This window comes from Pipra filicauda, unplaced genomic scaffold (genome assembly GCF_003945595.2).
Source record: "Pipra filicauda isolate LSUMZ 115617 unplaced genomic scaffold, ASM394559v2 scaffold7_size6619720_pilon, whole genome shotgun sequence".
Classification (NCBI taxonomy): Eukaryota; Metazoa; Chordata; class Aves; order Passeriformes; family Pipridae; genus Pipra; species Pipra filicauda.
In genome coordinates this window covers 382,845-399,720 of record NW_024104976.1, presented here as the reverse complement: position 1 = coordinate 399,720, position 16,876 = coordinate 382,845, and the positions used below count along the sequence as shown (strand labels likewise).

General features: G+C 42.1%; 1 protein-coding gene across 2 annotated transcripts; it reads right to left on the bottom strand.

The window, feature by feature from the left end:
• Positions 1-1,830: 1,830 nt before the first annotated feature.
• LOC113985186 (lamin-L(III)-like) lies at positions 1,831-16,807 on the bottom strand. 2 transcript variants are annotated; one of them, XM_027715785.2, is made up of 12 exons: positions 16,385-16,807; positions 12,098-12,254; positions 10,966-11,091; positions 9,883-10,053; positions 8,850-8,975; positions 8,512-8,732; positions 7,594-7,819; positions 6,661-6,768; positions 5,774-5,890; positions 5,570-5,677; positions 5,366-5,436; positions 1,831-3,458 (listed from the first exon to the last, which is right to left on the bottom strand). In XM_027715785.2, exons 1-11 carry the CDS (start codon positions 16,735-16,737, stop codon positions 5,395-5,397), a joined length of 1,755 nt encoding a protein of 584 aa, XP_027571586.1. In that variant the 5' UTR covers positions 16,738-16,807; the 3' UTR covers positions 1,831-3,458; positions 5,366-5,394. The 2 variants fall into 2 exon arrangements, with proteins under 2 accessions (XP_027571586.1, XP_027571588.1); XM_027715787.2 differs by lacking the exon at positions 16,385-16,807 and adding an exon at positions 12,465-12,858.
• Between the last annotated feature and the right edge of the window lie 69 nt (positions 16,808-16,876).

The window sequence follows — 16,876 nt, the reverse complement described above, 5'->3', positions numbered from 1 at the left end:
GAGTGGCTGCTGCTTCTATACCTGTAGTTCTGGCACTTGTTTTTGAACTGGAGGTCACTTTTGCTGAATATATGAGCTTTTGGTGACAAAAACAATGCTACATTAAAAATGCACAAGTAAAGACAAAGTATTAGTTTTATAACACCTCAGGCCCTGAATTCTAATCATCTTGACACCTCTCTACTGATTGTTTAGCATTTATAATGTCTAACTTTTTTTTTCTAGGAGGAGGATAAGAGACAAATTCCTTGGAACTAAGGACAAACTGCTTCTAGTTCCACAGAGGTTGTATAGAACACCTGTGAGAGAAATAGGTATCCCTGGTACCTACTGCAAACAAATGAAAAGTCAATATACTTCTACTTTTTATGTTTAGTTGAAAGGGATGGAAAGGAGAAAAAAAAAGAGAAAATGATGTGATAACTAAAGATATGCTAAAAAAAAAGCCTCAAAATTAAGGACAAATTTAGGCATCCTAAGTACTTAAGTACTAAATGAAGTTAGAATCACCGTGTTTCTCTATTAGCCATCTCTTGCATGTTTAATGATGGAGTAGTGACCAAATCAAGTCAGCAGCCCCAGAGGAAGATGTGGTATTTTGCCAATTGCTCTCCATACAAGATAAATTGATGAGAAGAGAGCTGAACTCTTTTATGGGCAAACTGTCTTGAATCCACCTTCAGAGTTTCACTCTGTAGCCGGTTCTGTAGTCCAGCTGAAACAGCATTCCCTGGAGAGGAAAGAATTTCCTGTGTATAACAGGTGCAGTCCCTTTTCCTTTTAAGAAGCATAAATAGCCCCCATGTGGCTCTCAAACCCAGGGCTTTCTGGTTTCTCTCACCTCTGGTCTGGACTTGTGCAATGGTCACAAAAGAGGAGGGTTATCCTTCATAGCTTCTGCTGGAGCCTGCTCCTTCAGGCACATCATTTCTGAATTACTAGTTACTAGAGCAACAATAGGGAAAGCAAAGTGCCCTGGCTGGTTTTTGAATGAAAGTAGCTGTGAAGTTCTGAATATAAAATGCTTGAGACAACTTACACAGGTTCAAGTCTTTGGGATTCACAGCTGCTTTTGCTTTTCCCCCATTCTAAGAGAGATCTCACCTACCTTACCATTCCAGTACAGGCAAGAAATGAGGAATCAAAATCTCCCTTTTACCTCAACAGAATTCCCTAAAGGAAAGAATTATATATGCACAAATGTACGTGCACAGATATATATATATATTTGAATTCTCAATACACTTTTCAATAGACAGCTTGCCATTTAGTATAGAGCTCCTGGACAGCTGCAATAGATGCCTCATTAGAAGTAGAAAGTGCAAAATTAGTAACCTGGAAGCAAATCAAAAGCTCTACACTGTTAGCAATTAGGGTTTCCTATGGTCTATGTACTTTACCTACTATCATTAAGGTTTGCTGTCAGGAAGATAATTTGCACAGTAGGATCCATTGCACAGCAGAGAATTGATTCTTCTATTTGTGCCTTTATAAAAAGTTGCATGCTAAGGAAAAGCAACATAAACTACCCTGTAGACTGTAAATTGAGTAAATGGAAGTAGAACTTGTTTCCTGGACTGTTGCTCTTCCCTGTCAACACTTGTATACTACTTTAGCTCTTCCATGGCAGTTGCTAAACACCATCCCTCCCTTGTGCAGTAAAAAGGTTTTATTTGAAATGCTGAAGATTCCTCTTAAGTCAAGCTTTATTTGAAATGAGTGATTAATATAAACAGGAGAGCAGAGTACAGTTCTGAAGGTTTCTTCACTCTGCAATCCTTCAACTTACCAGTTTATGACTTTGAAGTCTTTTGAACCACTCAACTGAAATCAATGAATAAACAGACTTTTATTATTTAATTTGCAAATATTCAAATCCAAGACTTATATACATGACTTTTATATCCAAGACTTTTATATACATGAAAAATATCTTTAATAGTTAAAAAAGTTTTAAGAAATCAAGACAAATACAGCAATGTTATAGCAGCAGCTATTTCTATGGTTTCAGGTGGAACAAGAATTTGGATCTGCTACAATGCAAGTATTAAACCAACATGTGCTCTTGATGTCTCAAAACTAGAACTGTCAAATAATGTAAAAGCTTAAGTTAGCATAAGCACCTTAACACCTACATCCTAAAACACCAAGGTCTTGAGTTTGGAACCGAGTCCTTTGGCAAGATAAAAGACAGTCAAAACACTATTCCAGCATCTAGATAAATCTGCAGGCTCAGCTCCTCCCCTCCTGCTCTAAAGTAGAAGGGTACTTCCAGTGGCTCATCCAGGCCCTTCCTTTCCCCCTCAGGGCCAGCAGGTAAGTTCAGTGAAGAGAGGCAAGGAGTGACTGACTGCAGTGCCCCCAGAGGCTGAGTGCCTGGTTCTGAGGGTTACAGGACAGGCTTTTCATGGACCCAGAGCTATCAATGATAGCATACTGACCAGTAGTCAAGTATTCCCCCAACTGGCCCATTGGACATACCCCCAGTGCTGCAGACTGCAGGGAGTCAGTACACAAGCACTCTAAGAGCAGCTGTTTCAATGCATTTTTCACTACAGTTGGTGCTTTCTGGTTTTCCTGTTTGTTTTAGCATGTTTTTCTTTCTAGCCCCTTAGAAAGCTGTTGTTGGGACTATTCAAACAGTGCCAACAACACTAGTCACAGTACCTGCCCTGTTGGAATGAGATGCTTTTTCACATTTACAGGATACATTTTGTCCAAGTTAAGGTTGGCACAGCTATGCTGTGATATTCTCTGTCTAGGAATATACAATACTGAAACTGGGGGATTTCCAGGTGCTAGAATATAGAAACAGTACATGTATTACCAGGCACAAATATTTTTTTACAACTTGCTTTTAATTTTAAAGTGTTTCACTCCAGCAAGTGCTGTAGAGCAGTTTTCATATATTTTTGCATGTTTCCTGAGCAGGAAACATTTCAGACACTCATAACTCTTCAGGACAATGTTTTAACTTGCTCAAGGGGCAAGCCAGGGTGTGATCTGTCCCATATCCCACTCAGGCTTAAAAGAGAAATTACCTTTGGAGAAACACCATATGAGAATATTGAGGCAGCCTCATGTTCATTGTCAAGTATTTAACATCCTTCTAGAGCACATTTAAAAGCTTTGTAAACTGTGTACCCTCCTCTCTTTCAGCAGGTCATGGAAACCAGATCCCTGTATAAAAGTAAAAATAAGTTCACATGGAGCTTGCATTCTACTGCTCTTTGTAACAGTGAATCCGAGGACAGGGTCCAGTACCAGAAGGTAGGAAATTCCATCATGTTATAGACAATGTTCTTACGAAGACATCAGGTGTGATGTGAATTCCAAGTTTCAGATATTGCAGAAGATACCAAAACACGTACAGTCTATGTCACTTGGGACTCAGATGCTTTCAGATGATTGTCTCTTTGTCCACATTACATGAGAGAACAGCTAGGATCCTCATTTTGCTGCAGCAAGAAAACATGAAGACATTAGCCTAATTAGCATGTGTACAAACTTCTTATTTCTTGCTGGTTACCTACTTGATCCTCATATAGCCATGTAGGGGTTTTAGTGTTCTGTAGATTTAGTTACTTAATAAAGCAAAGCAGATTTTCAAGAGAGGCAGTACATGAACTGTACTAGATGGGTTGTGGGTGGGGAGAAAGACTACAAACTTGTAAGAATTTGAGGCCATGCAATACATGAGCCCGTGCCTTCCTTCATGAAAGGCTGTCAAGCTCACTACCTCAGTTCTCAAGCATCAGAACTTCACTGGCATGCAGATTCATGCTGCCCTAGTTAGAATGGTAAAAGCAGAAGCAAAAGGTATGGAAACCCTGCCTTCCTTTAAAGCACAGCATGCATTCTTCTCATCATTTTACTGCATGCAAGAAGTTAACTGCTGTTTACTAAGCTGCCACTTCAGTACCACCAATGCAGCAGAAGCATATAGGTACTAATGTCAAAAGTTTAACAGGAATTCAGCAGACAGGAAAGATATTAACACTTGATTGGAAGTATTAGAATTGATTCTTACCATAAATGTCACACAACTGTATTGTAAAGTTGCTGATAAAACAAATTAGAGGTGTAAGGAAAAAAGTTACTTTTGCTTTCCATCACTGAATACCAAACAAGCCATATCAGTGAACTCAAAAAACCCCACCTTTTAAAATAAAAAGCTGCCACCCTGGAGGAGAGGCACTACTCTGAATATGAAAAGAAGCTTGTTTTGGTAAATCTCTTCATGACCCTAAAGCTTCCTTCAACCGTTTTGGTGTGTGCTGTGCATTAAGAGCCTAAAGGGCAGAACAGCATTATGGAACCTCTCTCAATAGCCTCGTTAACAGGGTATCACCATCTTCAGTGAGAGACTGAAAATATTACAAGAATGTGCATGCAAGTCGGGAGACTGATAAGTGTCCTTTAAGCCACATGGTATTGTAGTAACATATTTACCCAAATTTTCTGTTTGAAAAGCAAAAAAAAACAAGCAGCAGGCAGTAACTGCTCGTTCTTTGGAACATTTTCTTCAGAAAGACAGCATGAAGGTGTTTTTGAGTTAGTTTTCAGACAGATATATTACAAAAATATTTAGGAAATGGTGGTGGGAGCTTTAAGACTTATTGCACTAAGATGCAAATCCTGCTTTTAACTGTGTAGGATCAGTTTTAGGAAGAGCTGTGGTAGCTTAACATGTGTCAGCAGGAGGGAGGTTTTAGCTGGGCACAACCTTGCACTTCAGGCCTTGAAGTCTGTACTAGCAAAGGGGACATGGTGCTATTTCAGGTCAAGACACAAACTAATTTGGGTCAAGAACAGCTATAATTGTTCAGTTATAACCAATTTAAAGCCCTCATATTAGTTGTTTTAGACAACTTCAGCAATTAAAGATAGCTCACTACTATCAGTGCAGACTTGTAATATGGTTAGTCAAGAGCCATTTGAAGGGGCTGTGAAGTCTTGCACAGGGCATTACAACATGTAAGTTTGTAGCCAGGGTTTGTAAGTATATTCAACTTAAATTCACACTGAAGTTATCTTAAGAGCAAGTCAGGGACACTGGAGTGTCAGATAAGTCACTTCATCCCACAAAAATAGTGTTTGCATTCTGTTTGTGGGATAACAGCTTCAAAGTTCATACATGGTCAGATATTCAGATGAAAGAGACATTAAAGGTTGTACCTTTCAGTGTGTCAGTAATAAGGTATTAAATATCTTAATGCATACTCAGCCAGAGAATAAGCAAAACATCAACTGCATTTCTGTTGCAAAGCCATGCAAGCTACATCCTATGTGGGACAAGAGACTGCAGCATCACTAATGAAGCAAGTTTTTTATGAGATGACAAGCATGATTCTCACCATCTCACCTGCTTAAGGATGCTCACAGGAACCACTATCATGAAACCAAACAACATTTCTTTTTTCTTCTTCTTTTGGTCTGACATCAAGAAAAACATCAATAGTTGAAGGATATGAATAGTACTTGAAGAAGTATTTTGATTTAGTATGGAAAAGAAGTGGCCATTGAGTGACTCTGCTGATGGCATGCATTTGAACTTCAGGCAGCTTACCTGAGATGCAAACTCCATTTCACTTCCAGTTATTTCTTCATAATCATCATCTTGCTCACTGCTTTCTTCTCCTCTGGGTACAAACATTATCTTCCTCTCTGCGAGTTCCTAGAATACAATTGAATTGCCACCAAGGATCCTCACGGATTAAGCACAAACAAATTTAGTATTAGGACAGTAGAAGGTATTTACTATTTCACTTACCTTACCATCATCTGTGATAAGTGTAACATCAATACTATCCCCAGTTCCCCAAGACCTCTGAGACTTCCAGACCAGATCACTTGGACCTGGGCTTACACCAGCAGCTGCACCCCAGATCTGCAATAGATTTAGAGTGAGCTTCTGAAGAATCTTTGTAGTTAGAGTAGGATTCAGTCTAATACACATAACTATCAAGTACTGCAATACCAAAGATGTCCAGTAACAAACTGAATCACTGTGATCCCTGGTAAGTTAGTTCTTTCCAGGAATACCAAGAATGATGGTAAAGTTTTTTTTAAACTGAAAACTGTAGAACACTTAGTTCAGAAAAGGCTGTTAACAGCTTCTACCTGCTGTAGAGGTAGCCCTGCTTGGCATGCGTAACATTTGAGCCAAGAGCCAAGTCACAGAGCCAAGCCATAGTCACAGACATGCTCGGGGCAGCAACTTGTGTGTACAAGAGCCTCTCTCCTGGTCACTCATAGACCTCTTGAGCAAGCTCCTACACAGTTTGGAGTAGCAAGTGTAGAGTTTGGCTCTTTATCGCTATCTAAATGTACTTAGGAGTACGATTTTAGTGCTAATGTTTAGCTTAGTACAATACTATACTTAGGGAACCCTAAGAATATACTACAGTACAATGTTCACAATTAGAGCACATTCCAATCTGGGATGATCCAGGTTTCATCCAAGCTTTAAAGAAAATTTAATTGGCATTTCAGATCAAAATCAAGGATTTTCCCCCATCTCCCTCACTACATAAAATAAGAGCTTTTGTCCTTCAGGCACTTAAAAGTATCAGTTTAGTTTTCCATATTACAGGAATCTCTATTGGCATCTAACACAGGAACAGAGCTCTGAGAAAGTTTGACAAAACCACTACCTACTGTAACTACTTGGCCTGCCTGAAGAGTGAACTGCGAAGGAAACTTGTAAGTAACATCTGACACACTTCCAATATGTCGTCTCAGCACCCATCCATGAAGTGGTTGATCCTGTGGGACAAGAAATTTACTCAGCACTGCAGACCAACACCATGTGATACAAATGCAAGGTTCTTTCCAGACTCATGGGTCAGTTTTAATCCCACTCCTGTAGCATACAAGAATGTGAACAATTTTGAGGAAGCAGGCAAGTTTCCATTATAGCCTCCCTATGTCTTCTCCTTGTATTTTAGGATTCTCCTCAGTCCCATAAGTTAGGCCACACCTATTCTTGCCTTCCATTGAAGGGGGGGTTATGATGCTCTTTACCAGGGAGATTCTGATAAGGAAGTTTATCAGAACTGTGCCCACCTACCCAACTTGAGCCATATATATATAAAATACATAGTAGCCTGTGAAGTTTTAAGGCATCTCAGGCTGAAGAGGCTAGACTACAAGCCACATGTTTTGAAGCTCTGATGATTAATTCTAATAGTTCTGGCTTTGCAAACTAAACTAGTCAAAGAACTACCTAATTGGTCAGATAAACCCTCCACATGGATTAGATATCATCATCTCTATACAATCTTTTAGCTGGTTTAAGTATTTTTAAGCATAAGAGACTATCATGATCCAATTTACTAGGCACCCTATTTAGCTCATCAAGGATAAGTAGTACTTCTGATAGTGCTAGCCTGAATCTGATGACAAACAGCTGAAGGTGTTAGATTTCTGCATAATAGAACTCATTGCACCTCCACCCAAAAGCACCTCCCAGACAGCCCTGTGAACAGAACACCTGCAGTACCAAAGAAGTCAGTCTCCAGTCTGTCACTAAGCTACAAGTCATTCACAAACAGTCACACTTGGCAATGAAGGCCATAAAAGCAAAAGTACCTCGTCAGAGTTGTTTTTAACCCTGACAAACTTCCCATCTGCATCGATCTCTTCAATGGATACATTTCCAGAAGCTGAGGCATGCTGAACAGTCTTAAATGTAGCAGCACACTCTCTCTTTTTGGATTCTTTCACTTTCCTTTTCTTCCCATGCAGAAACCTCCGTCCTTTACTTGTTGTTGGAGTTGCCATGCTGCGTGAAGATGGAGTGGGTGACAGCCTTAGCCTAGGGGAGAGTCAGATAACATTCACTTGACTGTCTGACATGCTTGATTTCTTCTCAATCCTATCCTCCTACTATAACCAAGCCTAACAGCTTCCTCTATCCAAGCTTTCCATGAGGTCTTGAATATAAGATTTTATTTTTATTGGCGAGAGTAGCTAAGGCTTGTTAAGTCTGGAAGACATCTCCAGCCCTGAAGTTCAGGGCAAGCTTATATTGATAAGAAAAGATTCCCAACTGCAGTAAGTATTCCTTTAAAGTCTCTACAGACACAGTCTTCAGGAAAAGTAATTTTAAGTTTTTGACCCTTCTTATTGAGAGTTCATGTCTCAATAGGCAAGTGAGATATCATGTCTGGATAGATGGGAGTTGATACAGTTTCTCAGTTTCATTCATGGAACTTGAGCACTGTCTTTGATATATCTTTAAGATGTAGCACAAAACTTTGAGGAAGTGGAGGAATGTCTAATGGACCTTTGAATTTTATCAGTTGGGTTTATCAAGCTACTTCATCTTACTACACCATGTGGGATATAAATACCATCTACAGAAGATTAAGCTTCATTAACTAAGTTACTGCACTAATGACATACTTAATGTTTGTGTCTTATCTCCTCCACATTCTGAAGGTATCGAGTTAGTGTAGATGTCCTGAATGAAGCAAGTCCTCATAAGAAGATCTTGTCATAGCCTACCTCTGTTCCTCTCCTTCCAGCATCTTTCTGTAGGCATTTATTTCCAAATCTAGAGCCAGTTTCACATCTAAGAGATGCTCATATTCTTCCAGCTGTTCTTGTGCCTGCCTCTGAGCTTGTGCCATTTCTTCCTCCTTTTCAGCCATATGCCTTCGATGGAGATCACGATCATAATCCAGCAAGTCCTGTAGCTCCTTTATTCTGCTCTCCAAAGCAACATTCTAAAATGAACAGAATGGAAAAAAACCCACAACTAAGGATTAGAGAGAAGAGGCCAATATTTTTGATTGAATATCTAAATTAAAATAATTCTAAGGTTATACAAATAAAGACAGCACCTGGCTTTGATACTGATTAACTTGAGATACCAGAGTATCAATTCTCTTCTTTGTTTCCAGCAGCTCCTCCCGAGCAGCACTGGCAGACTCACTATTTCTTCTTGCAGTTAGCTGGGCATTCTCCATCTGCAGATAAGTCACTGTTAGTAATCAGTTGCATATTACCATATATTTTAAATACGAAAGGAAACCCAAGTAATTTTCACCTGTTACATCTGGAAATAGTTTTTACTTAAATGTGCAGATATGAATGAAGTCCAGCTCAACAGTTTTCACTGCTTTCCAAGGAGGTTTACACAAGTTTGACATTTATGTCAGAAAAAGTCAGCAATAATCAGGTAGTGAAAACGGCTGGATTAGGATATTTCAGTTAGAGATGCATGAAGTCTTTGTATAGACATTAAGTAAATTAATTCTCCAGAAGAACAATGGAGAATATATTTAGAAGCTGCTTGTCAGAGCATAGGGCTGCAGGGCATTGGGTGTGCATATCAAACTATTATTGCTCTTCCCCAAAAGGTCTGTTACTAAAGAGTTCCTGCATCATTATAAGCAGCATTGAATTGCTCTACAAATAGCTCAATCTTGAGATTTTCCAAGAAAGGATAAAGTGCTCCTACAAGAGGTACTCAGAATTTCCAGTCAAAACAGAAACAGAAGCATCCAAAGGAATTCACTGAATTGGCACATAAGTTAGAGTGTAGAAAAAGTTAGGCTTTATTCAAGACTGAAATGCTTAATACAAACATGACACACCTTGGTCCCAAATTTGTCAGAAGTCTCAAATATAATCAGCTATTCCTAGTCACTTCCCAAAGGGACAGTATTTATGCTTGAACCAGTTTGGTTTGGGACCAAAAGTTTGCAGAAATCCTAAATTTGACACTGCTTTGAAATTCCATAACTTATGCCAAGAAGCTCCACACTGAATGCAAGGGATCCATCGGATAAGCTGTTTATGCTAGCGTGACTTTAACTGTGTCAAGGTGCAGAGAACTTCAGCTTTGTTTTACTGTCATCTTTACAAACTCACCTTTGCACTGAATGTTCGCTCCAGCTCCTCTTTGTATCCTTGAATTTGTTCTTCATGTTGTCTTCTGATCTCCTGCAGAGCTTCTGAGAGCTTACTCTCAAATTCTCTCTGACGGCCAGATTCTACTTCTGCTACCCTGCTCTCATGGACTCTTTTTGTCTCCTTGAGCTTCTAGAAGGAGAAGAAATTTTACAGAGAATAAACAAGCCAATACAGTTTGAGACTCAAAGTGTACCAGCTTCATGAGTCCTTCACTCCTGAAGCACATTTCTCATTGAGTACACAGTAATTCATCTTGATTCGTATCTTAGATGTTCATCCATTAGGTCTGGCATGCCCACCTTGCTAGCTGCCTCACTATTGTTTTGCCATCTCACTGCCAACATTGCTCAAACTAATAAAAGTAATAATTCATATTTAATTGTAAGACTTAATTCTTTACGCTAGATAGATTGTTTATTTTACTTTGAACACATGCAGGTACATTTCAGTTTCTTCAAGCACTGTTACTTCACCTATTCTTGTTTTATTCAAAAAGTCATAGCAGTTGGTTAGAGAAATTAGAATTCCATCACTTAAACCACACACTTCAAGATTCCTACCAGCAAGAAGGAAGCTGGTTTACATTCACATGTTTCTTAGTTCTGTGTACTGACTTCTCTCACAAAGGTTACCAGACACCTTTAAGAAGTGTTAAGGAAGTTGGGAACACAAGTTGCTTATTAAAGCAGATTTAATTTCTTCGCTTATTTCAGGCTTCAAGCAAACATCTGGAATAATTTAACAGTAACTGTAATATACGCACTTTCACTTACACAAAATAGTGTACTGGGATTGTAGTTCAGAAGAGCAGCCTGAGAAAATTCTCTCATGTTCCAAATATCTATTGGTACTATCCCAGTTAACATGAGGTTGTGTACTTCCTTGAAGTCTTCCTAGTTAGGTGGATTCAATTAGGTGATGGGCTGCCATAGGTTGGCTCAGCTAGTTACCTTTTTAAGCATTAAGCCCATCTTAACCTTACTTTTAAGTGCATCTACGTATACCTAAAAAAAAATTGCTGGTTTATAAGCTAAAACGTACATCTTCATGAAGGCGCTTCTGGAACGTCATTTCTTCCTGCAAAGTTTTCATATGATTTTCTAGGTCCACCCTCCTCAACATTTCACTGTGGAGATGCTTTGTAGTATCTTCCAGTGACAGATTCAGCTAGAAAGGACAGACAACAGGGTTATCAAAATTAAGAGGTCATGTTTTCAAATTAAGGCAGCCAATTTGTTACAGATCATTCTACTTCGCTCCCACATCAACCAAAACACGCTGCTTGAGTGAAGTGGGTTATTCTGTTTAAGTTCTTATTTCAGTAGGATCCAGAATATTACCAACAGATAGACTCCTATTTAATTTTTATGTAGACCAGATTTCCCACAAGGCAAATGTAGAGCAGCCCTTAATGCCACCAGCTAAGTTTGACTCCTCAAAGTAGACTTCTAATCAATTGTACCATCCATATACATTCCTCCCCTTTTACAACAGCAGATATTTAGAACTTCTTCCTAACTTGTGATATAATTTCTTTGACACTTAACGGAGTAAAATCCTCCAGATATAGTCTACCTACATTGACATGCTATTATACACTTCAAGTGTTGGAGTATGTTGCTTTAATGATACAATGCTGTTTGTTTTGTTGGGTTTTTTAAAGTTTTCATCCTTACAAATTTGAAATTAGCTTATTCAATGAACACATTAAAGCATGAAGATACTAAAGCTATGCTCTTATAAGTGCATTGGTAGAGTAGCAACTCGAGCAGAGTTCATTTTAGTTGCACAAAAGCCTACAAAAAAAGAGTAGTCAGAACTTATTCTACCTAGATTTTAAGCATAGGGAAGCAGAGTTCCTCAAGGGCTCCCTTCCTTGACACGTTACAGAATTCTACAGGGATTATAGCAGTATTACAAATTTCAACTTGTTTTGACCTTAGAACAAGAAACATTACATACATAGAATTTAAGGTGCATGCGACAGGTGGAAGTTTTAAGGAACTATCAGTAGCAATTGCTTTCAGCAAGATTGTGGAAATCTTTTTGCCTGCTCTTCACTGCCACAGTTAATGGGCTTTCCCTGCTTTTAGATATCAAAAAGTAATTGGGGAAAACCAAGCAAAAACTGCAGGAATAGCAGCAAAGTTTAAATTCCAAGAGCAAGTCTTACCGTGAGTACTTCCTCCTTTAATTCACGGAGCTCACTCTCCAAAGTGCGGTTCTCGCTCAGGGCTGTGGCTAAGTCAGCTTCCTTCGCGATCAGCTGGGCATCGAGGTCTCTCAGACGAGCCTGGGCCAGGTTCAAATCACTTTCTTTTTTGGAATTCCTGCAAGTGAAAGTTTTACACTGGTAAGTTGCAGCTGGTGAGGAAGGGTTTGTTTTCAGTGTGTTTCAACGTGTTTGCCTTCAGAGGGGTCTGCGGTGAAACAGAGCGGAGGTTAATCGTGCTCACGGTGAGAGCACAGGGTGAGCTGTAAAACAAACCGGACAGGCCGCTCGGACAAGCATCATTTGTTTAACCGGCAAGATTCCTGACCCATTTTCCAGCTCGTTCTGTGCGAATCCTATGCGGAAGCCAGCTATTTTCCACGGCATTCCCAACGGGAAAGGGAAGGGACAGCACAGGCCTCCAGCTCCACAGGGAGGGATGGTCACACTCCGTGACCGAGCCTTCACGGACAACCCCCGCAGCAAGGGCCGCCACCAGCCCGCCGGGAAGGCGCCTCACGGCACCGGGGGCTCCGACCCCGCACGGCCCTGGCCGGGGAGACCCGCAGGGGCTGAGGCGGCCGGGCCGGTCACACACGGGGCAAAGCGCCCCCTCCTCCGCGGGCTGTGGCTGCCGGGGGTGCCGCTCCTCCTCCCCGCAGCACAGAGGGAGCTTTGTCCCCTGGAGGCCACCGGCCAGCCCTGGGAGCTGCCCCGCGGCCCCGCTGGAGCTTTGCTTCCTGCAGCCCCTCAGCGAGGCCCGACAGCCGCCCTCCCTCACAGCACCCCTGCAAGGGACTGCCCTCCCTCGGGAAGGGACACGCACTCCTCCCTCCACCGTGGAGATGCAGGGGAAGAGCAACTTTGCCTTGGGAAGAGGCATCTCCAGACCAACGCCCAGGCACTGCACCTCGGGTACCGCCTGCACGGCCAACACGGTTATGTTGCCAGTTTTACTTGGCACCACAGCGGCAAAGTACTGGGCCCACAGTGAGTTCTGTCAAAGAACACAGCGATAACTCCCCGCACTACTCCAACTTTTAAAATCCTTTGCAGTTGCCCTGCCCACTATCCAGAGTCTTGAGTGTCCTCCTCAAAACTCAGATTTGAGCTTGCAAAGAGTAAAGGCCTCAATCTGTTTTGGTAAAATCTCTTCTGCCAAGTGGCAAAGTTGCATTAGTTCAGACAATGAGTTTTCCAGTGGATAACAGAGCAGAGTTGGAGAGAGTCCAAAGCAATTCTGCAGGACTGATCAGCTCTAGAAAGCCTGGATTGCAAGTAAAGATTGGAAAAAACTTGGGGTTGTTTAGTCTAGAGAACAGAAAAGTGACACGAGACAGAACAGCCTTTACATACATGAAGGGAATCTATTTTCCATGTCTGTTGTAGAACAGACGGGAAGCTGCAGGCTTAAATTGCAGGAAGGAATATTCAGGTTAGATGTTAGGGGGAAGAAACTAACAGTAGTTCAACATGGAAGCACATTGCCTGGGGGGGATATTCTGGAATCTCCATCATCTGGAATTTAAAATAAGAGTTACAAAATCTGCTAGAAAGGATGCAGGTATGGCTGCTTCCAACACAGGCCTGGGGCATCTGGTTACATCAGGTTCTTGTTCAAGGCCTTTTTTAGCCCTGCTCTACAGAGACCTTTGTTGACTGTGCTTTGCTAGCAGAGGTTATTTAGTCTTTACTCAGACTCTAGGAGGAAAGCAGCTCTACTAACTATGAAAAACAGATAATGTGTTATAGTTTTAGTATTTACAGGTTTCTTTCTTTTCTAGGTATTCACCTTCCTTTTAGGTCTCTCCTACCACTTACTGTATTATATATGATATACATATCATACTTACTGTATTATATACTGCTAAGTATATCAGTAACACTATATAGTAATAATATTGACTGTTTCATCCTACAATAATATAAATTTCATTCTGCAATCAAAGTGTTTGCAAAACTGAAATTCCATTACTATCTGTGTTTTAGCAGTCCACTTTCCCAGAGCAAGCCTCTGACAGCCAGGCTGAGGTTTCCTAGATTCTTTCCTGACAAATATTTTCAAAGAAACCTGGACTGAGTAATTTCATCTTTAAGAACAATAATTTAAAGAGTCTGACTTGGACGAGAGCTTTTATTACCCTTTTAAACCAAGTTTGGGGTTCTGAACACCACTTTATACCATCATGCAGGGACAGTTACAGTACTCTGCACCATTCCATATACCAACCATTCTAGAACTAAGTGTGAGTTACTGACTATCAATTACAAGCAAAAACTTTGAGGCACTGCCAATCACATTCTCTGTAAGTCAGGATGTCACATATGTTTGATCTGAAGAATTTAAATAATTATACCAGAATATTTCAGGTATGTGTTCAGTTTGTCAAGACCAGAGGACATCAACAGCACGTACAGAATTAATTCTTATGGCCTCAGCTGCTACTCCATGTGTGTCAGTTCAGCAGTAAAATGCACATCTATACTCCCTGATGCAGAAAGGAACTGGTCTCGTCTCTCTCTGCTGTGTTACTGTAGTTGCTTTGACCTTCCTCAGGCTCTGAATTCAACCAACTGATATGCTTATCTACAACTCCTCCTCCCCAAACATCCTTGGCCTACTTCCAGTCACCACTGTAAGTAGTAAGAAAAAAACTGAAATGCAGTAAGTCATCATAAACTTTGAGTCTCTCAACTTGTGATTAGTCAGAGCCAATAGTTAATGCTGTTGGGAAATTATCTGGTGACATTCCATACCATAAGAGTTAAATAGCCACCAGGTTATTTAAAGGGTGTATATATTAAGGGCACGATACCCTCAAAGTTTGTTCCAAGTCATCTGAGACATTTGCAGTTAGGCAGCCCAGATACAACACACATTAATATTAGGACTTCAGTCTAGTCCTTTCAGAAACCAGTATGTACTGGATATCATTTCCCATGGGATGTAAATTTAGCCACTTCTAAGACCTAGTTAAAGTAAAGAAAAAACAACAGTCTGGAGGACTGCATACCTGCCAAGTCTAAAGCTTTATAAACAAAGCCAAAGTTATACAAACACAAAGAGCAGCAGAAAAGTTTTAGAACAGGCATTACCCCTCTCCTCACTGTCCAGTCAAGTGGCTGGTTAGATTTATGAAACAGATCTGTGAGCCAAAACCCAGCATGACTGAGACAAGCCCAACAACAACTATGCAGATGAAAACAGAAGCTTAGAGTAAAAACACATTTTATTCCCAAGCAGAACAGCTACTGAGCCTATGAGGGGGCAGTACTTGTTCCATACAGGCGTTAAAAAAAGAAGCTAGTCCCTAAGTTTGCTATGATTACATGTTTATAACAAGATGTTGGAGGCTTGTGGACACCCAAATTATTACAAGTCTGTAGGTGATTTAGGGGTACAATGGGTCATTAAAGTAACTAGCAGTGCTAGTATGCTGTATATATCCATAAAGGAAGCTTGTTGGGATTGGACACTTGTTTCCTCCCCTTCACTACACTCCTCTTCCCTCCTTCAAGAGGATGTGATTGCACTTACATTGGGCCACCCCTTTGTTCCAGGCTAGGCAAGACTAGACAACAAGATGATTCCAGGTTCAGGATACACATCTTACAAGAAAGTCCAGCTGAAACAGCAGGCAGCTTATCCCAGTAGCATGTAAATCCAGACCCAAAAGCCACTAGGAAAACTATGAAGTACCAACCTGGACCAGGTAAGCCATAGTGCTCCCAGGACTGCCTTCTCTGGACAATGCCTGAGCAAAACAGCCCAAAAGAGATGTGCACTAACTCCATACAAACACTCCTTCCACTGCTTCCATAACTTTCTAGATACTTTCCAGCACCTTGAGCATTTGTAAACACAGGTGTGGTGCCAAACCCATGCAGCTTTGCATTCATACCCTATAAGAGCACCCAGCACCCCAAATTTTGACAGAGCCCCACGCCCATCCCAGGTGCCATGCCACCCCATAACACCACCAGAGGAGGCACTCCCAGTAGTGTCCCTACAGCTCACCTTCAGAACAGGAATCCAGATGTCTCCTAACCCAAGACACTCCAACCCCAGAGAGCCTTTGGGGTGTCACCCCTGCACGACCCATACACCCAACATCCCTGTGCACTCCCCCTACAACACACAGCTCTTGCCAGCAGCATCCCCTTCCCCTCATCCCGCAGGAGCCCCAAAGGGCCGGCTCCCCGGGGTGTCCCCAGGCAGGGAGGCCTGCTCGGGGCCGGGGCACCGACCGGACGTGCAGCTGCCGGTGATCCTCGCCGATCTTGCCCAGCTCCACCTGCAGCGTAGCCCGCTCGATGGCGATGTCGTCCAGCGCCCGGCGGGCGTCGGCCAGCTCCGCCTGGTAGTGCAGCCGCAGGCAGTCCAGCTCCCGGTCGGTGCCCGCCTCCTGCTCGCTCAGTCGCAGCTGCAGCGCCGAGTTGTCGGCCTCCAGCGCCCGCACCCGCTCGATGTAGGCGGCCAGGCGGTCATTGAGCTGCTGCAGCTCCTCCTTCTCCTGCAGCCGGCTCAGCCGCGCCGGGCTCAGCGGCGTCTCCGCGGCGCGGCCGCCGCTGGCCGGTGTGGGGGGGAACTCCGTGGCCATGGCAGCTCCTGCCCGGGCCCCGCCGCCGCCGGGACCGCCCCGCGCAGGACACCCAGCGCCCGCCGCCGCCCCGGTATAAATAGCCGCCAAATAGCCGGCAGCTGCCGCCGGCCCGCGGAGAGGGTGGGCAGCTTAAAGG